At 32.6% G+C, this 22,224-nt stretch overlaps 1 protein-coding gene across 1 annotated transcript in view; it reads left to right on the top strand.

Moving 5' to 3' along the window:
- The window catches only part of vex (somatomedin B and thrombospondin type 1 domain containing protein vexed), a 335,439-nt gene extending 314,165 nt beyond the window's left edge, over positions 1 to 21,274 (top strand). Inside the window, exons 5-6 of the mRNA XM_085950346.1 lie at positions 11,293 to 11,369; positions 17,304 to 21,274. Coding sequence (XP_085806472.1) covers positions 11,293 to 11,369; positions 17,304 to 17,572 — 346 coding nt within the window. The 3' untranslated portion in view covers positions 17,573 to 21,274. The remainder of the gene's footprint in view (positions 1 to 11,292; positions 11,370 to 17,303) is intronic.
- Positions 21,275 to 22,224: the final 950 nt, after the last annotated feature.

Genomic DNA, 22,224 nt, shown 5'->3' with positions numbered 1-22,224 from the left:
TCTATCCATTGCCAATCTTCTCCCGTTTCCTCTAATCTCATAAAATCTACGTCATGTTTGGTTTCTTTTTAAATCGCTTGCTCTAGTGAAGGTACTTTTCTGTGGTGCCTTGTTGTTGGAAATTTTCTCAGTGTACGGAATTTACTGTTTTTTTGGTATTCCAGCTAATTTCTATTATTTTCTTCTGTAAACTCCATTTTGTAAACTTGGTCCAAAACAATCAAAAAACGACTTCCATAGACAAATGTTAAAGTCTAGTGGCTGCTGAACTCAAATATTATTTTACTCCACTCGTATCTGCAGTTCTTGGGGTCATTCCCCCCGATAGCTAACTGCTTTTGTTTCGGGGATCATTGAGAAATCCCCGGCAGTAAATTTTATGCTAGCGCTAGATACAGACAGATACGCAAACACCACGCAATGGAGTCGTCCTCGTTTGTACCTATCCGAGTGTTGCGCATTACAAAAGTTTCCAAATCTGGGGGGATTACCGGAAACGAAATAATTACTATTGTGATTGCTGGTGATTAATTTTACACTAGCAATACTGAGAGGTTTAAATAAATAATGCATTTCGGTGTGTTTATAAATTTGCAAAGCGAACAAGAGAATAGGCGACGACATTTTAGCAGGCTTTGTCGTTACAGTGACTTTACCGTGCTCTAAAATGTGTGAACTAAAAATGGAGCAAATGAAACAATTTGGAATACAGATAGGGTTATTTATACGAACTCATTTTATTACACCTGGCAATAATTTTAGTATGAACATACATAATCTTGAAAAACACTTCTGAGAAAATATATTATAAACAATAGAAAAAAATCTTTTTGAAAAAAGTAAGACGCCCGGCAGGAATTGAACCAGCATCTCTTGGGTTTACGCCCCGTGCGCATTGTCCACTATGTCACTAGGTGACATACTAATTATGACAAATATTAACTATTGGCCTTTATAAAACCTGCTCATCAGCGCTTTTCCAAATCAAGCTACCATTGGCAATCGGTTTTTGTTTATTAAATCAAATTAGAATTATTCTTATTTATTAAGTGTTTTTCATTTAAGAATGGTACATTCTTAAATCTTGTGAATTATTCGTTGAATAAAACAATTAGTTAATTAAAAATTTTGGTACCTATCTATGGTTTAATAATTGTAGAAATATGTAATATTACTGACTGATGACATACTAAAACATTATATAAATAAACTGTAATTTGTAGCACTTTTTGAGACTATTAAAATCAAAGACAACTAACTTTACTAACTACTAACACCACCATTAGCTTTTGACTGAAATTGTGCTTCGCAATGAGAGCATCTGAATCTCATATCTTGAATAAGTAAAACGACATGCACGAGCTTTCCGTAAGCTCACGTGTGCTCACAAGACCAAGTTTCACATGCATACGTGAATTTACTGGAAGCACATATTGGTTAAACATCCTGCGCTTCAGGCAGAATGGAAGGTTACTTTTAATGACGTTCAAACGCTTGAATTCAGTGAACTCCAACATTATTCGTCGGATGATTTCATCTTGCAAACAATCCTCTATAAATACTTAGCGTCCGAGATATAATATATAGACCTGATCGAGTAAGATACCATAGTAATTAATTGTTATATCACATAGTGATTATTAATATTCTTGAATTATGTAGGTAAGTAAGTACCGAGGTACCTACTTTACGGCTCTTTTAATATGTTATCGATGTATGCAGAAAAAAGTGTCAATTTGGAGATGGCGATAATACATGTTATAGCAGGCATAACTTCGAAAAGAGATCTATTACAGATAGCGCTGCTAATTGACTGGACATCGCAAGCACTATGTAGACGAATTAGTATTTAACTCTATGTTAACTCCGTAATTGGTATCTGACCAGTCAGCTTAGTCTGATTAGCTCTGACCCTTTTGGTCATACAGATCATCTATTTTGAGACTAATCACCTTACACTAGGCGGCTCTCGTGGCGCAGTGCATAAAGAGCTTGCCTTCCACCCGAGAGTTCTGGGTTCGATTCCCGGTCAAGGACACAATATTTATGGGTTTTTCTCAGAGCCTGGGTGTTTGTGATTGTTCAAAATTACTAACCCTTGTACAAAAAAGCAAGGATCACCTTACACTATTGAGATTCGTTTTTAGTGATGAGTGTGGTATCTAGTTTTCAAATGTGATACCTACTTGAACTGAACTAATTATTTGGCAGGTTCATCGTTCAATGTTCGTAGATGATCTCTCGCAGAATGATCTCTATTTTGAGACTAAGCACCTTACGCTATCAAGATTCATTTCTAGTGATAAGTGTGGTATCTAGTTTTCAAATGTGATACCTACCTGACCTGAACTAATCCTATGGCAAGTTCATATGGTTATTTGGTCGAGCGAGTCATCTTATATCGTTAAGGTGACGCATCAGTGAAACGCCAAATAATTCTCAACTGTACGCGCGACGGAATTTTGTACTCGCTTCGCATTCATAGAGAAAACGTTGAGTCAGACATACGTCACTTTGCTGCGTGATGGCAACGGGCCAATTAATTCTAAAATCGTGTAAAGATGACTAAAAACGTTACCCATTTACTTTAAAAAGAAAACATGTCAATGAATATATTATTATTGTTACTAATAGAATAATAAACAGAACGTAAAATGGACGTATGTTGGATTTATATGAGAAATAATATTTCGTTTGACAGGCGTCTTTTGCACCCGCGACCCGCAATCCGCACATCGCCTAGCAACGATCTTTTTAGACCGTGCCTCAACTAATGCATGGCCTTAATCTATCTTCGTGTACTGTTTGAAGTATTATCTGTTATTGTTGATTAATCTCAGTGAACTCGAAATAAATACTAAAACAGGAAGTGTTTCTTTTTTATAAAGACTATAACATTACTATAACTGGCGTCCAACGTATTATTATTCTTAACAATAAAAAACCATCCTATAAGTAAGGTCTAATTATTAAGACACTATAAAACGTTAGAAGGTCAATTTCAACCTGGTGATTGGAGGAGAATCACAAGAAAATACATAACAAAAACTATGGTTTTAACTCAAAACCTTTCACGTACGAAGCGACACAACGTTATTCCAATATAAATAATAAGTTAAATTCTATCTTTTTCATAATAATATTATTAAAAAATATTTTGTTCATAATAATATTTTCCATTGACATAACAATTTTATTTTTTCTTTCTATAACTTTACTCAAACTAAAAGTGAACGATTTCTCTATAAAAACTGACAGAAAATCTTCAGTTTATATTTTTCAGCGCATACATTATCGTATAAATGCGATGTTTCAGTAAGAGAGAGAAAAAAACTCTTTATAATACAAACAAAGTTGTACATAAAGTAAATAAACCTCAAGAGCAAATTATGTATGATCTACTAGTAGAATACGGTTATTCGTCAGGATTTTTTTATCTCTTTGGTATATTTTATTTATTTCTTCATACGAGACATACAGCTTTTCACTCAAATGATATTCATTTCGCTTGTAGAAGATCGCGTTTGTTCCAAAGACGGGTCTCACGTTCATGTTTTCACAACTGGGAATTATTTGGATTAATGCCACAAATATTAATATGACGTATAATATTTTACCGGTTGCCGCGATATTAAAATTGTGTGCACAAATTGAAGTGTAACACCAAAGTGTTACCATTACTATTTTATTACAATTTTTCAAATCATCGCGACGAGCACGCTAGCCGAGCGGTCTAAGGTTCTCGTCCGATCACCGAAGTTAAGCAACATTGGGCGCGAATAGTACTTGGATGGGTGACCGTTTGGCTCTTTTTAACCTTATTAAGACAAATATAGTGTTATTGAAGTTCTGTAGGCGTGGGTTCGAATCCAACTTCCGTCAAATATTTTTACAGGTATTTTATTTTTATTACTAATATGTATTTCTTAAATTATTAATTTATATTTTTAACCAAATATGGGTTAATAAGTGAATAGTAGACTAAACAAATTGAGGATAAAAAATATTTTCCTATTTATAAAATATCTAAAATTGTATTATGGTTTAATGACATAATTTTAGATATTTAATTAATAAATGAATATTTTTCACTATTATCTAATATAACTTGGATTTAGGATTTAATTTAATTTTAACAAGTTACAAACACTATCTACATCAGTAGATACCGATAGATATAGGTAACCTTTTGAGAGACTGGGTAAAAAAAAAATTGAAAAAAATATCTGGTTAGTGGGTAAATGCTGAGTACCTCCGCTACGTGGAAGTACATTGGAATGTAGATATGTGTCTTCAATCGCACTCAGATATAATATACATGTTCCAATGTACTTCCGTGTAGCGGAGGTACTCAGCATCAGGCTACTGATAATTTTACATAAGAACTGTTATCAGAGGTTTTTTTACCTATTACTTTAACACAAAGAAAACAAACAACTATGTATCAATATTGTGTAACGTAGTATTATAGTTATAGTGAATTCTTTTGTTTTTATATTTTACAAGCTGAAGTACCCGGCTTCGCACAGGGTCGCTTCGTGGATACATTTATCTTAGATATTTAAAAAAAATAATAAGTAGTTATCTTTTTAATATTAAAATATCTGTGTAATACAATATGGCAATATGAAAATAATTCTAATATGAGTTCAAACAAAAGAACACTAAATTAAAAATGAATCCAAAATATGCAAACGTTATTAATAGTATTCATATTATGTAGTAAAAAAAATCAAAATTGGATGGCTTCGCAGGTGTGCGCACAACAACTGATCAAAATTTTATTGCAATCGGATGAATGGTATAGGAACCATACGAATAAAAGAAGATAGAATGAAGAAGAAGATGGTTGTACCAATTCAGAAACCTTCGCGAGTGTTATATGTTATATGTATGATGACGTAACGCGGCGCATAAAATACGAACAAACAAACAAATATTGATTTTTATATATTAGATATGTTGAAACCACAACTCAATCATGATATCTAGATGTTATTACATACAATAGAGGCTTTTTTAGAATTTACATTCAGTCAACGATCTTCATTGTTGACTTTTATTAACGAAAATTCAAAATCTCGAAAAAGTTTTGTGTAGGGCTTACGACTAGTTATTTCAAGCATCGAAAGAGATATTATTACAGTAATAGTATTACCATCACGGTTATATAATATAGTTATACTTCTAATGGATTTAAGTTTAGTACTATTGTATTTGAGTCGTTCGCCTTTTGGCATCTTCAGGCACTGTGTACACTCACCAAAAGGCAAACGCACACTGACATAATCTCAAGACTCAAATCTTCACTTCTGAAACCTATAAAACTGTCTTTCTTGGAAGTCGGAAACGTGAACACATTCATCTTGTTTACTTGTGATTTCATTCAACGAGGACATACTCTACAATGATGATTTCTATGAATACATCAGCCGACTTTGCTGCGTTCAGTGGCAAGTTTTTTTGATGTTTTTCAGCTATTATCCTTATACTAAAAGCCTGTACGCAACAAATAAATAAATTTAATGCAGTCACTGAATGCAAGCGTCGTTTTATTTCTCCCCCTATGCAAAATACCGACGCTGATTTAAAATAAACATATTAAATGTGTGCTGTGTCACGAATACGGTTGAGAAGCACTGATATATCATGCATTAAACGATTATTGTGAATTCTCTGTCATATTAAATCTACCAATCCATTTAATAATAATGTTCAATGCTATCCTACTGATAGAAATCCATTAAATTATAAGGTGGAAAAATAATTCATTTTGATTCTAGCTTCTTTTTGCATTACAGGCCCTTGTGTACTTTGTAAGTGAGTGCCTTTCTTTATCGGGTTCAAAGTGCCTTTATATATTTTGATTTTTAAAAAGGCTTTTTTGCGTTTCATTCATCCGAAAACGTTGCGTAAGAATGCCTTATCTGGAATATATTAAAAAACCGGAACAGGGTTGCTGCAAAGTAGGTACTACTTTATTTCACTGGAGAACAGTCGCTAATTAGCAAAGGTTAATGAAATCGATCGGGTTGGATTGGGACTCATAAATATTTTACATTCCAGGTGAGTGTTTTTATCTTTTAAATCAGTATTTTCCAACCTCCGGTCCGCAGATATTTTCTACCGCTCCAAAAATAGAAAGAATAAGATATTAAGAATAAAAAGATGATTAACCATATTTTTATTGCAAATTCATTAAATTTCTATCTTCTGATTTGTTAACAAACTATTCATGTGAGAGAAGACTTTTTTGACAATATCAGTAATAAAACGAAATAGACCAACTATATTATTGTAGATGTCAACGCAATGATTTGTCTTTTCGAGACCACGATTATCAACAACTATTCTAGCAAATATGCAGCAGCACATTTTGCCCTATTCAAAAAAATATATATTTCAAACAGTGATGTCCCATGGGGGTAGGCAGATTAAGCGTCGCTTGGGGGCGGCAGTTACTCGAAGGGCGGCAAATCGAGAAGAATCATTAGGTATATATAGAAATAGGTACCTAACTTAGTAATTACGGAAATATCTCTCCATTAAAAAAATACAGCTCACTGGTTGGAAAGAAAATGTATTAATTGACATAGAATGTTTAACCGGAGTGTATTTTTGTCGGGTTTGCGATGTCTATTTTACTTCTGTTGTCTTTGGACGTCACATCCTTGATGACGAGCAATTACACGTGCAGATTTGAATTATAGGTAGGTACATACTTTTACTCGAACAACATCTTCTTGGTTACGTATTAAAACTGCGAAATACAAGCTCCTCCCATTTTTAACCGCAATTCAATTATAAACTAACAAGCTCCACCCATTTAGTCGACAACAGCGCCTTCCGGCTGTTCCCTAAATCTTCTTGTTGGAGAGTAGGTACCTAATTAATTTATCCAAATATTTTTGCCAGTCACTAGAGAGTTTTGAAAGTTGTCAGGTGTATATTGAATTGTCTGAATTATCTGAAAACCGTCGACTCGCAATATTGTCTTTTGAAGTAGAGATGGCATTTAAATTAGACCTATATATTTTGTTAGTATTGTATCCATACAACACATTTCTTAGATATTGGAGTCATGGAAGGATGGTAAAAAGTATTGTATAAAAAAACGGGGTGGCATTTTGCGCAGCCTAGGGGCGGCATTTTGTCTAGGGACGTTACTGATTTCAAAATTCTAGGATATCTGTTATCAAAAATTTATTATTTTATCGGTTTCTGATTATTTCAATTTACAATACAATTTCCAGGATATATTTTAAAACAATACGGTTGTCACTACCGATCTGCGGCCTACATTTTTATTATTAGTATACCATGCTCCTCTGTCCCATTTATGGGTATTTTTTGTCTGAATAAATATCATTAAATTCAATCAAAGCACACTACTTGACACTGTGACATCCCTAGGTGTAAGAAACTGCTGATGCTTCACACCAAACGTAGGACTTTGTGATATGGTCATTTAACACAGAGTGCGGTCCGGGGCGGGTTGATTTGGAGGGGTCTATATTTTCGTTGTATAGATCTCATAAGTTATTGCTTCTTTTCCAGTTACTGATGATGCTAATTATTAGATTAAAAGAATATTTTCTATAATGATTTCATTTTTACAAGAGTTAGTTTAAATTGTCCTTTTATAAATTATTCAATAAGGTATACCTACATAAGCTTAATAATTCTCTAGATTTATTAAAAATAGGAAAAAGTAACCTTTCTTCCGACCATGTCCGATCCTTATAGGATTATATTATGGGTCTCCATAGAGTAGAGGTTTGTATTAACAGATTTTTGTTTTTTTACGAGAAACGGATGTCAGCCACTTGCTCAACTTATTAGGTCCATACCCTGACTCACACACAAATTGAAAAACAATATATTGTGTACTTGTCAGACCCAGGATTTGAACCTGAGACCCACGGCGTTATATTCCAACGCTTAAGCACCTTTCTTAATCTGTGAAAATAATCTTGTTGACAAACTTTAATAAAACTTATGAACAGCGTGTTTAAAAAGTAAATATTTAAAATATAATATACTCTTGCAACAACCCTGTGGTTTTCCCAAAAAAAAATAAAGCAAAATATTCAGTCTGTTTGCCTTTTTCAGTCTCACATATTCATTAGGCCAAAAATTCGGAATTTATTCTTTTTTTTGGTAATTCTGTATGGATATTTTTCAATTCGATGAAATTTCAATTCGCTGTGGAATTTTTGCGATACGCAATTGATACTTCGCCCGCACTGAAATATGTCAACCGTTTTGTCATTGGAAAATATGTTTTCTAATAACATCTATGTATATATTATGTAGATATTGTTATTTTGGTACAAGTCGGGTATGGAGAAGCCAGGCGGGAACCGTGCTAATTGTCATAGCCGATTTTGGCAAAATTCATGAATTTCAAGAATGAAAACCTAACCTAACCTAACCTAAAATAAACCAACCTAACAAATAATCCAGTATCTTGGCTATTTTCAAAATGTGTTTGCCGCTGGCTTGCCCATAACCAACTTGTACCGTTTTTTTTATTATTATTTACCGTTTAGCAAACGCCTGCACAAAAAATAAACGATATACCACCTTCTCCAAGTAGACAGCCATGTTTGTGTTGTAGATTTTTGTCCACTACTGTCAAAACTGTCTATCTCGCTTTAAAAGTTAACACAGCCAAGAGAGGTGCTGTTAAAACATTTTTGACAGTTCATACGGAAATAGAGAGTATCAGTTTGTTTATTCTCCCAAGGTTCAGAACCAACCTGCCACTGGTAATGCCAATCGGGAGGGCGATAACTATGTTCTACCAAATTGCTTCGGGTGTTGATATATCCCACTTGTGTGAGAGTGAGTTTAGGTGGACGCTATTATTTTATAAATTTTTAAAATATGGTCTTCTGTGTACTACTTTGAACTTCTATAGATTTGTAATTGTATTTACACTGCTTTTGTATGTTCATATTATAATATGTTTTCATTTGTATCGCTTTTATTACTTTTTTTTCTTATTATAATGTTTCATGTCATGTTGTGAACGTCTTAAAATTATAATTTGTAATGTCCACAATATGTTAGAAAAATAAATTGAAATTGAATTGTAACAATAAACCGCTTAAATACGCAAATATGACAAACTACCCATGATAGCCGCCGATAGTCGCCTTGCGTATAGAATAGATATACGCAGGTTTGAATATTAGAAAATATGTAAATCACATTTACATCCTGTACGATAGCAATTTAGAACTTGTTCCTTAAGAATAGTTGCAGGGCTACTGTTTATTTATTGGAGGCATCTTCCGACAAATTAAAAGATGCAATTTTATATTATATTGTTAACATATTATATTTACATAGCATATTTTAAAGTGTTGATAATTATTATTAAAGTAAATAATCAATACATTTCTAAAAATATTAAAAGACTTTATTAATTCAAAGATAAAATTAACTTATGATTATTTTCAGTATTAAATTATAGTTAAATAAGTTCTCTCGGATGTATAAGTGTATTTTACAACGTTTTTATTAGCTCGTATTCTTGTTTATCTGGTGGTTGTTTGTCCAGTACAAGTCTTGCAACCGATTTTTAACTAACTTTTAGAATATATCAGAACACGATGCCAATGCTTTTAATACTTTTAGCCATCTTTAAGCAGAATTGAATTAATTTTCAGTTAATTCTGTTTCGTATGGAAAGTTATTTCAGAAAAATCCGTAAAAAGTAAAAGACTATTATTGGTTGCTAAGGGGGTGGTCGTAGCAACTAAATTATTGATATATACGTGCGTTACTATAGAAATCAAAATGAAATGTCAAAATGACATTTCAGTATTCTATATTTGTTTGTTTTTTATTTACTTCATATCAAGTACAAGTTTGAGCATATTGAGCATAATAATAATATAATAATAGAAAATTTAGAAACGTTGTATATAAAAAGTTCTCTTTATCTTATAATTATTTTTAAACCATTTTTAGTTTAACTGTATTTTTTTAATACAGCAATTTATAAAAATAATTTGAAATCCTTGTCATTTATACAAAATCGAGCTTCGGTATAAATTGTGACTGTGTACTTTTGATTGAAAATTACGGCAGAAATATTCTCATTTGTTTTGAAAAACTGTCATCGACTTTTTTACTGTAAGTAAGAGTATGTTTATACGGATTTAATACTAATCATTAGTACCCGCAACAATACTTACACGTGGCAACAGACAGAATAGTGAATACTTGTAATAATGCTTATTTCTAACTCGGCCTGTTGCACGTGGTGGTATTATTGCGAGTAGTGTTTACTAACGATTAGCACTAATCCTGTGTAAACAAATCTTAATGTATTTCAAATTTGGACGACTGCACAGTAGACGTGTGTGTATTCTTTGCTTCACCGGCATTAATGTAAAATTCATATATTATACCTGTCCTACAATATCGTGTCCGGAAACTTGTACTTATGCAGTTCTCCGTATCACACTTCACCTTGAAAGTATCGGAAATATATGGCCGTATATTAAAGACCGTCCAACCTCTTTGGATCATTTATTACTGACATAAAATTCATGTATGAATAAAACACGGTTCTTGTCGGTTTACACTTTACAAGAAGCCAGCAGCAAACAAATTTTGAAAATAGCCAATATATTGGATTATTTTGTTGGGTTAGGTTAGGTTTTCGTTCTTGAATTCATGAATTTTGCCAAAATCAACTATGCAAATTGAATTAATTTTCATATTGAATCTAATAAAATTGGAGACCGTATAGTTGACGGTCATCTCTTTCCGATAGAAAGCTCACGGCGAATTGTGCCAAGATGAAATGTTTTACGTACAATTTACATGTAACTCTACAATATAATGCATACCACTTATCCCTCAATTACATTGAGCTACTTTACGAGCTGTTTGTTGGCGAATTTAAAAGCGGACGATTCATCTACTGCGATTGTGATGATGACACACAAAACTTTCCATTCGCTGAGGAGCCACAAGCCAGCGACTATTTTGACAGAACGTAGTTCGTTTTTTTACCGGGGGGTTGCTACTAGCAGTAGGCCCACACGCCGACGTGTAGCGTGTAATGTTGACCGACTTTCAACTTTTCTCGGTAGATTGCTTACAATTTGCTTGTTAGCTTGTTCAATGATGACACTGGGTGACTTTATAGGCAGATTGTAAATTCGCCAACAAGCATCCGTATAGTAGCTCAATGTAATTGACGCATTAAACACACATTTTTTCATGTTGTTTATCAAATTTAATGTATGGTAAATATGTTTTTTGTTCCAGATACTGCGTTGAATTTGAAGTTCTGAAGGCATCAAAGGCTTGCTGGAAAGAGACATCGTACAAAGCTCTTCAAGAAGGTGAAATTATTTTCATTAAATATTTAACTTGGCTAATTACGACATGACTGATAACATTGAAGAAGTTCAGTTTTAAATGTCCACACTGTATTCCACATGTATTCATTTTCGAATATTTTTGAAGTTATACTTCTTTTGGCGCGTTTGAGAAATCAGATCAGAGTGTATTTTTGGCGTGTGACATGTAACACATAATTTATTTTTTCGCACGAAAAAAAACGCACTCGATTGGATTCGAACCACCGATTTTATTTAGTTATCAGCAGAACGCACTACCTTTACTCCACGGTATAATACTGCAATCGTGACGATTAAACAGTATAATATTATAGTTAAGAATTGTTCCGTTGCCTAGGCAGCGAATTTATTATTGTCGGCCATATGCAATTCCTTACGTAAACAATTGAACGTCAGATTGAAAGTTGGTACTTGATTAAAAATGTATTGAAATAAACCAGCGGCGCTCCAATAAACGGTCCGTTTTCTTGAGTGTGTAATTTAACAAGATAACAATTAAGAGCTAGTCAAAGAATCTAATTTATCACAAGATTTGTTTTTGTTTTGTTACGCCAAAGAAGTATAACTTCTAACGCGCTTACATAAGTACACACACCGATTTTTTATACTACTTACAATATTTAAAAATAAGTTTTTGAAACTGAGACTGTTTTTGAGATATTATTTTCTGTTCTGTTAATATTGTAGAACATCTTGTGTAGGTACCTAATTTATTTTAAAATATCACTAACTTTGAATCTAGATGACGTCCGAATCTCAACCAATATAGCCAATATATTCAATAATCCGATTGAGGATATCTCATATACGAATAATATGCAAAAAAGATCCAGCCCGTAAAGTTATTCCTTTCGCGCCAATCCATTTCTAAAATAATGCCAAAATGCAAATCTTCAATTATTTTACATTTTGCGAAAAGAGTCCAGTGATAATTGGTCTTGATTCAAATGACATACATTTTTTTATAAAAGATCCAATTGGCTTTGGATCTTTCTTGAAACTAACTTTCGCAATGGGAACATTTTGTCTATGGCATTGGATCACTAATAACCAGGGAAAATTGTATAAAAAAGACTAACCCTTTTATATTTTCATAAAAATGGACGGTTCCGAAGCAGAAGTTTGCTTAAGGGAGAGAGGCATAGAAATTCATTATCAAATTAAAGCTTTAAACATATATTATATATAAACTTATATTGTCTGCCAAATTTAACGATATTAAGTCAATAATGTATCTGATACCTGCAGATGCTAAATCATTCTATGATCGTTTAAATTTCGAAGAAACTATAATGATGATATCGGAGGTTATGGTGGTCCATTAGACTTTGTCGCAGAAGATGAAGCATTCTGATATTTTTTAAATAAAAAAATTTCATAGTTTGATTACCAAATAGGTTTCATATAAATAAACCTCTTTTATTTTTAAAGTTATACTTCTTTTGGGGCGTTTGGTAGAGAGTGAAATTGAGAGCTGCGCGCGCACACCGTTACGAAAGTGCGCGACAGCATGAAGTTAGATGCGAATCAGTCAGCCGTATACAAACGCAAGTTAGCAAGTAGAATTGTTCCGTTTCCTAGGCAACGAATTTATTATTGTCGGCCGTTTGCAATTCCTTACGTAAACAAACTATTAAACGTCAGAGTGACAGTTGGTACTTTAGAAATAAAAACCACGATAAATAATTATATAATTTAGTAATATAAGTTAAAGTGTATAGAATTAAACCAACGGCGTTCCAATAAGCGGTGCTTTTTCTTGAATGTGTAATTTAACAAGATAATAAAGAGATAGTCAAATAATCTAGTTTATTACAAGTTTTGTTTTGTTACGCCAAAGAAGTATAACTTTTAACGCGCGTACATAAGTACACACACAGATTTTTTTTATATTACTAACAATATTTAAAAATAAGTTTTTGAAACTGAGACTGTTTTTGAGACATTATTTTCTGTTCTTATAAGATTGTAGAACATCAACCAATATAGCTCAATTTAGAAAGCGCTTCGGTGAGTATTAAAAGCGATTAGTTAAAATTTGTCGTAATTAAGTATGACTCATTTAGCATTGTGGTCAATGTGCGTGGGCGCAATACCCGAAAGATGCAGCTTCGATCCTGCGGGGTATCTTACTTTTTTCAAAAAGATTTTTTTCTATGGTTATAATATATTTTCTCAGAAGTGTTTTCCAAATTATGTATGTTCCCAACATAATAGTTTTAACATGTTTGCACCTGGTTGTAATTTTTTATTCAATGAATAATTTACCTTAGAATATTTATATAATATACGTACATATAGAAAACAGATAATATGCTATGTAGATATTTTTTATGTCTAAACGTTTTTTACTACAACTGTCATTTCTTAGATCTAGACAGTGTTTTCCAAACTATTGAAGGCTTAGTAAGGGGAAAGCACGTTTACATTTATTCATAACATCATTGTGTATGTGCATAATTTACTGGACCATTATTATCATCACCATCAACACAAGCATTTGTGTCTCTTTCTATTCAGTGTAATCACGGCATGTTAGGTATTGCGACTGGTCGCGCGCTTAGCCAGCTCTCACATTTAAATTCACCTCGTCTGCCATAAATGAAACCTTCTAAGAACGTCGCTCCGATGTTGTATATTATGAAGACCTACAAATAGGCACCTAGCGACAGTCACACGTAGCCTCTCGAAAGAGTCGAAACGTGGATATATTATTAGAATGCAGCGATGGTCGAACTTATATAAGAATGACCAATTCGTAGGTGTGCGTATGCGTTCTGACGGCTTTGACTCGCAGCTCAAGACTGAATGACACACTGACAACTGTTTAATATTAATATTATAAAAAAATGGTCGGTTGATAAATTGAACAATATGATAAATTTACGTACGGATGATTACGGCCTTTGAACATATAATTTATTTAAAGTGGAATAAGTAGTACAAAAAAATTGCGTTTTATTAAATTAAAGAACAATACAATGCAGTTCCACCATGAATTGACAGTTCTATTCTAGAAAGTGTCTATACTAGAAAGGGAGCAATGGACTCTCAGGACTCGATGTAGACAGCATAATCATAAAATTGACCTGCAAAAGCCTCACGAAGTACTAAGCAATAGAACAACTCAAGAACATAATAGATATTATATTCATATGTTATATATATATTCATTAGATATAGTCAATTAACTGTCATTTACTTTTATTTGTAAGAAATAAAAAAATATTTTATTATTTATTTATATTGTCAACACTTAATTTATGTATCGATTGGTCTGTTTAGTTTGTTACTGGTATTACACCTAATGTAAGGTAAAAGTCAAAACTTTTTTTTACGCCAAACCGTTTTGAAAAGTGATATCAACATTTTTAATAGTGACTACATAAGTAGGCTCCATATCCACGCGTGTATGTAATAAACCTAAAATGATATTCAGTAAATTCGCAAACTTTCCCTCTTTGCTTAAAACTTTCCTAAAACAAGTTCCCAAAGTATTAGAATAAACATATCATGTTAATTACGTAATCCTTTGTTTTGTCTCCTCTCATTTTACCATAAATACTCTGAATTAATTTAATTAATAGTACATTCATTTAATTTTTGCCTTCATTTCACATAAATACACATATTAATTACGACGTTTTTCTTAGATCGTATTCTTGTTTGTCCGGTGGTTGGTTATCTAGTACAAATTCTTGCAATCGATTTATAACTAACTTCCCGACTAGACATTTGAAACTTTTAGAATATATCAGAACACGATGCCAATGCATTCTTTTAATACGTTTAGCCATCTTTAAGTAGAATTGAATTCATTTTCAGTTAATTCTGTTTTGTATGAAAAGTTATTTCGGAAGAAATCCGTAATTCAATCCACTATTATTGGTTGCTAAGGGGGTGGTCCTATCAACTAAATTATTAATATATACGTGCATTACTATGGAAATCAAAATGACATTTCAGTATTCTATATTTGTTTGTTTGTTGCAAAATAGCAAAAAAATGATTTGTTGACAATTGCCTTATTTGTCCTAATTTATTAATACATAGAATTGTCAAGTGTATATGATTCAACAGACAATTTAAAAAGGTGATATATAAAAAGTTCTTTTTATCTTCTAATTATTTATGATACGTATAATTTCGTATTTTAAAAAAAGTGTATCTAGCAATATTAAAAATGCTCTTTTGAACATTTTAATACTGACTCCACGCACGGGTCCATTACGGTGGCGATTTTCCATGACGCAAATAAGACGGTCGATTCATCAAAAACATGAAAGTTTTTAAATAAAACTTGTTTTTTTACAATCTGAGTATTATTATACACCCACGGTGGCCGCGCGGTTTAAGCGTCGACCTATAACATCCCATATTATAGGGTCCTAGGTTCAAATCCTGGGTCTGGCAAGTACATTTCATATTATTTTTTCAATCTGTGTGTGAGTCAGAGTATGGACCTAATAGGTTGAGCAAGTGGCTGACATCCATTTCTCGTAAATATAAAATCTGTTAATACAAGCCGCACTCTGTGAAGGCCCATAATATAATAATATGATCTTATTAGGATCAGACATGGTCCTGTATTTTGTGGATTATCGTCAGAGTAGTTTTTTATTATAATTATTTCTTAGCTGATGTCATTTTGAGGGGTACTTAATGCGTATTAGATAGAATATGGTATAATAATGTATACATTTTTGTTACCATTGATCGTGAGTGTTGAGATTTGGGGCTTCACCCACAAACATATTGTATTATGCTTCTGATTTATAAACTGGTAGCTTTTTACAATGCAATAAATGCCTCATTAGAGTTGGTTTGGATTTCATCAAATATGTAGTAAGCGTGTTCAATATAATTTTTGCTAGATTGTTAAAATGTATCGAACGGGTTACGTAGATAAGTCAATTTTTCTATCGCGATATATTTGACTGAGCATATTTATTTTAAAATATAAGACATTTTGTCGCAACTCTCAAGATATATGTGTAAATTAACGAGAACATAATTATTGTTAAACAGTTAAACAATCAACAAAAGTTACAAAAGGACATCCTTTGAAATTGCATAGCGTAATAATATGAGTTATGTGCAGCGGGGGCTCGTGGATAAGATATCTGGAGGTGCTGCGATTGATTAAAAATAAAAAAATGTTTACTTGAATTATATTTTACTATTAATATCAAAACTAAATATAAATTATTAATTAAAATAAATAACTTTGCATAAATTGCTTGCAGAAATAAATTTTAACAGTGTTAATAAATCATTCAAGCTATATTTCTTTCCTCCTCTGTCGCGCGCGTGCTCACGTACGAACGCAGAAACGGCAAAATACTGTCGGGCCGGCAGTACCAACCATGCTCTCAGCTATGTGCCCCGCTCCCTGCACCCCCTTTCGACAAATCGAGCATATTCGTTTGAAAATGGTACTGCAGTACCGCGGTGTATGATAATTATTGGATGTATCAGTGCGCGGGCGAGCTTAATTCACGCTTAAATAATATTAATATTTTCATATAATATACATAAATAATTTATGTCTAATATTACATTTTTCTCAAATTGCTTGGGGGTGCTGCAGTTCCGTAGTGCATATGGACGAGCCGCCACTGATTATATTATGTAAACTCCCTCGCTCGTTGAATACCTGAGCGCCGACCTAACGTTGTATAGAGTCGCAATGTCAGAGATACCGGACCGCCCCCAAGTTAAAATAATACATATTATTGTCATCGTATAAAATTCTGTGTACGCAATTTCAGGTTTCTTTATTTCCGGAAAGTGGGCGAAAATTGAGCTTAAAAACATCACATAAAACTTTTCAAAATATGGTTGTAGCATGAAGCTTATCTTTGTATATTGTAAACAGATAATAATGGTCATTCGTTTTATTTTTATATTTTCCAGGTGAACGAGTATGCGTGCGCTGTGAAACCGACGCCCTTCGCAAGAGTCTGAACTGGAGGTGCCAAGGTCACGGTGTGGTCTCCAGAACGACCCGCTTCTCGGCATTGTCAGCGCCCCACTGCCACGGAAAATGGCTGAGGCTCACTCCGGAGATCGACGAAGACCATGTTCACTTCAGCAACTCGTTGACACATAACCTCACCGACGTATCTAACACGTGTGCGGGAAAATCGTGCATAAAGAACGGCGCGCAGTTCATCTTCGTTTGAATCTGACAGCTCGAAGACAAGATGGCGGCCGTGTTGTCTGAAATTCGTGTAGGTTTGTCTATGGTTATAATATAGATTGAGAGTTTTTTTTGTTGTAATTATAGTTTTTATTGTGTGTGTTTTTATACTTCAATAATATTCAAATTGGTCAAATTATGTATTTAGATAAAGGTATAATACATCACTATTATGTACTTTGAAGATGTAATATTCCATAAGTTGATAAATGCATTAAGCGCGAATCAAATTGAGATGCATGTCGCCTACATGACGCCTATTGTCACGCTGTCGCAGTGACAAATTTAGTCTATGGTTTCGTCATTTTCCAGAATATTTTGAACGATCACCATCTCTATAAATTCACTGAAGAATGACACTGATAAAGAGTGGCAACTATAATGTATTAGTAATTAATAAATGCTAATTTCAATTAATTTGAACAATTTCTACGTGTGCGTACGTTAAAATTACTTGCGACATGACATCCATAGATCACATTTTGAACAAAAGCCAACCTGCACACCATAGACTATAGATAATATACAACATTCTTATAGTAAATACATAGTACCAACCGCTAAAAACAAAAAAAAACGTGATTTTGACATGACGGTCGAAAAGTTTAGGCATGTAGAAGATGATCAAAACGTTACGAGTCATGCAGGTGTCGATGCAATGCAGTTAAACGTGAGGCGACCTCATTGTTGTTCTGGTGATGTGTGTTGACTGATAATGTTCGTTTAAAGGTTCAAAATGTGCTACGGGATGGGAGCATCAGTTTGATAATATTTTAAACACCAAGAAAAACGACATTACACACTTTTTTTCCCGTAACGGCAGCTTACTGTGACGTCGTGTGATAGTAGGCGACATGCACCTCAATTTGATCAAAACTTTACTCGCATGAATTTTTTTAAAATATTATATCGTTTTTTTTTGTTTTCACTTTTTTTTGGTGCTGTCTTCTAATGAAGGTTGACTACCAACTTGCAGTACACTTCCTTAACCTTGGACATTGAACCACTTACAGAGGTTGCGTAGCTAAAAGAATTTCATTCTATTCACGTTGCTGCAGGCTGTCATCTACCTTTCCTTGAATTATTATAAGTTGTAGTTAACCAAACTTGTGAAAAGTATGGCTATAGTGTTACAGAATTGCACTTGATAGTAGTCAAAGCTATCTTGTATCTGTATTTTGTTTTAAAATGTACCATTCACACTAAGCAAAAGGTAACTTATAAAAAATATGGGGTGAATTCTCTACCCCTATCTTTTAAGTGTAATGCGCAGCTTTTAAAATACATTAGGGAATAATAGATCAGCGTTTTCTAAAGTTTACAGAGTCTACTCTACCCGTAATACCTAATCATTAAACTTTAAATGTTTCAATTAAGTACTGAAAATATGGATCGAAGAGACACAATGATTTCTACGGTATAGTGTAACATATTGTAGTAAAACAAACATCAATCCGCCATGTCAAATATTCGCAGCATAATATCATCACTATTAATTGGTAGATGAAGGTCTCCCCATAACTATTTTCACTCTTCGCAGCCACGTATTTAAGTCGGATTTGTTTTAGGGCAGCCCTGTGGCCTTTAAGTGACCATTGTATAGCACTATATGGGTTTATCGGTTACATGTAAGTTGTACGTATGCAGTTCATCGTGGGACACTTATTCGTGCGCCGCAGTACGTGAAACATGAGTTCGTATAAAATTTTATCAAATGACGAGTTCTTCGTTGAACATTTCACTGTGGAATAAATTTGTACGTATCTTACAAAATGCGGCGATAGTTTGCAAATAGTACTGTTCCAATTAGATTAACTTTAACCTAACCTAACATAGTAAAGCCATCTCCACATGTTGTAGCATATGTACAATAATATACTTCACGGTGAAATGTGGGACACTTATTCGTGCGCCGCAGTACGTGAAACATGAGTTCGTATAACATTTTATCAAATGAAGAGTTCTTCGTTGAACATTTCACCGTGGAATAATTTGTACGTATCTTACAAAATGCGGCAATAGTTTGCAAATAGTACTGTTCCAATTAGATTGACCCTAACCTAACCTAACGTAACCTAGTAGAGACATCTCCACATATTGTAGCATACGTACAAATATACTCCACGGTGAAATGTTCAACGAAGAACTCGTCATTTTATTAAATGTTACACGAACTCATGTTTCACGTACTGCGGCGCACGAATAAGTGTCCTGCGGTGAACTGTTTACGTAGAAAATTCCGGATACGATGTAGTATAATACTCCACATATAATTTTCAGGAAATTCAAATTGCCGCTTTGCCATGGCTTCCAATTAGATTAACCCTAACCTAACCTAACCTAGTAAAGACATCTCATAAAATTCGCCACATGTTGTAGCATACGTACAAATATACTCCACGGTAAAATGTTCAACGAAGAACTCGTCATTTGATTAAATGTTACACGAACTCATGTTTCACGTACTACGGCGCACGAATAGTGTCCTGCGGTGAACTGTTTACGTACAAATTTCCGGATATGGTTTCTCCTATTGACATCTTCAGGCACCTATGCACATTCAACTATGTTAAATTTACAACTGACTCAGATATAGATATGTAACCGTAATCAGTGTCAGTTGTAGGTACATATTGTGGTATGTGTGAATGTGCATAGTATCATAAAGAGGCCGATATTCGAAACACGGGTCGCTAAAAACGATTCAAATGGAATAATCAATTAAAATTTAAATAATTAATTTCAATAATTATAATATCCAAAAAATCCTTCAACATGAATATTATTAATTTGACCAACAACATTATTCATATTTTTTATTCATTTTTAAAGCTTTCTTACTTATATTACTCCCTGTTTTTATGAACTACTTAGATAACATTAAATTTATAGGGAGATTTTTGTCTGATGATATCGTTTTGTGTGTTAAGCAATATTATTTTACATTTTAATTAGATTTTCGACTTTTTGAAACTTATATGTAATTGAAGAAATAAAATTATTACTTACAACAAAATACAGATAAGTATATGTTTTAAAAACTTTTTTTTTAAATTTCATAAAATTATCATTAACATTGACAATTGAGTGAAATAATCGTGTGGCCACTTATTGCATAAATAATATACCATCGATTGAGATGAAAAAACCTTTTGTATTAGTACGTGTTTGAGTATTTTTAAAGAAAGTTAGCGCTCGTAATGTAGAATTTCACCAACCGGAGCGCTCGATAATTTTTCGAAAATATTAAAATGTGTTCGATTTTTCTGCTATATACCTACCATGCGTTTCATATTAAACTTTAAGAATAAAAATGTTATGTAAATGAATCTTAATAATAATTCACGAAAAAGAACGTAATTTGACAGAGCGATAGTATTGAGGATTTCACGAACCAAAACTGCGTTCCGGTCTATTTCACTGAAGAAAGCGTATATTATTATGTTATCGGAATTTTAAAATCATAATAATTGAGGTGCTGAGAAGCAAATGAATTGTTTAGTATGCACATGCATTAAATTTATGTTGATTAAATCTACTTCAATATTAATTAATATGTGATTGAAAATTTTATATTCTTAAATCTTTTGAATAATTCATGTTGAATAAAAAAAAATGAGTAAATATTATATTTTGTGATTTTTAATGTTTTAAATACACGAGATTTTCAATGAAACATCATTGTGAAGATAAAATATCTAAAGCATAACACAAAACTAACCGCTTGTATATTTTTTATTTAAAAATAATTATAAGATAAAAATATTTTTTTTTATATACAACGTTTTTAAATTTTCTGTTGAATCATATAAACTTGACTTGACTAGTTAAAACGATCAAATTTATACTTGACATGTAATATTGATTTCCATAGTAACGCACGTAAATATTAATAATTTAGTTGCTAGGACCCCAGACCCCTAGCAACCAATAATGGTGTCGAAATAACTTTTTATACAAAACAGAATTAACTGAAAATGAATTCAATTCTACTTAAAGATGGCTAAAAGTATTAAAAAATGCATTGGCATCGTGTTCTGATATATTCTAAAAGTTAAAAATGTCTAGCTAGTCGAGAAGTTAGTTAAAAATCGATTGCAAGATTTGTACCGGACAAATAAGAATACGAGCTAAGAAAAACGTTGTAATAACGAATGCTAGCAATGTTGAATTGTTTCTATAGTTACCAATTCAAACGTGTTAAAATCGATCTGGAATCACTATAAAGTCTTACAATATACATAGTTCCAAGTTCTTTACGTCTCAGCCTCTCAATTAGTGAGATTTTTTTATTTGTAAAATTAAATATTTTTTAATGTCATCAAATTTCAAATTAATTGATATTAAAACAATGTATTTATAATTAAAATATCAATAATTTATAAAATGGTATTGTAAATCTTAGGTTTTTAATATAGACTGCCCTTATTATGTAAAGATTTGAATATCGACATCGAGCATTTATTATTATAAGAACTTTTTTTTTGTTTTATAAAACAATAATATTATAAAAAAATTCACAGAATTATTAATTATTATCAAATTTAAATTTCACAAATTTGTTTATTCACTATCCCCATTTATTGTATTAATAAAAATAAAATGATGTCTATAATATAGAAAAAAAATACAATA

This window comes from Rhyacophila brunnea, unplaced genomic scaffold, assembly GCF_057557595.1.
Source record: "Rhyacophila brunnea isolate RB1 unplaced genomic scaffold, BYU_Rbru_1.0 scaffold_23, whole genome shotgun sequence".
NCBI classification, from domain to species: Eukaryota; Metazoa; Arthropoda; class Insecta; order Trichoptera; family Rhyacophilidae; genus Rhyacophila; species Rhyacophila brunnea.
Note: the sequence above shows the minus strand (reverse complement) of the source record. Positions and strands in the feature narration are given on the sequence as shown.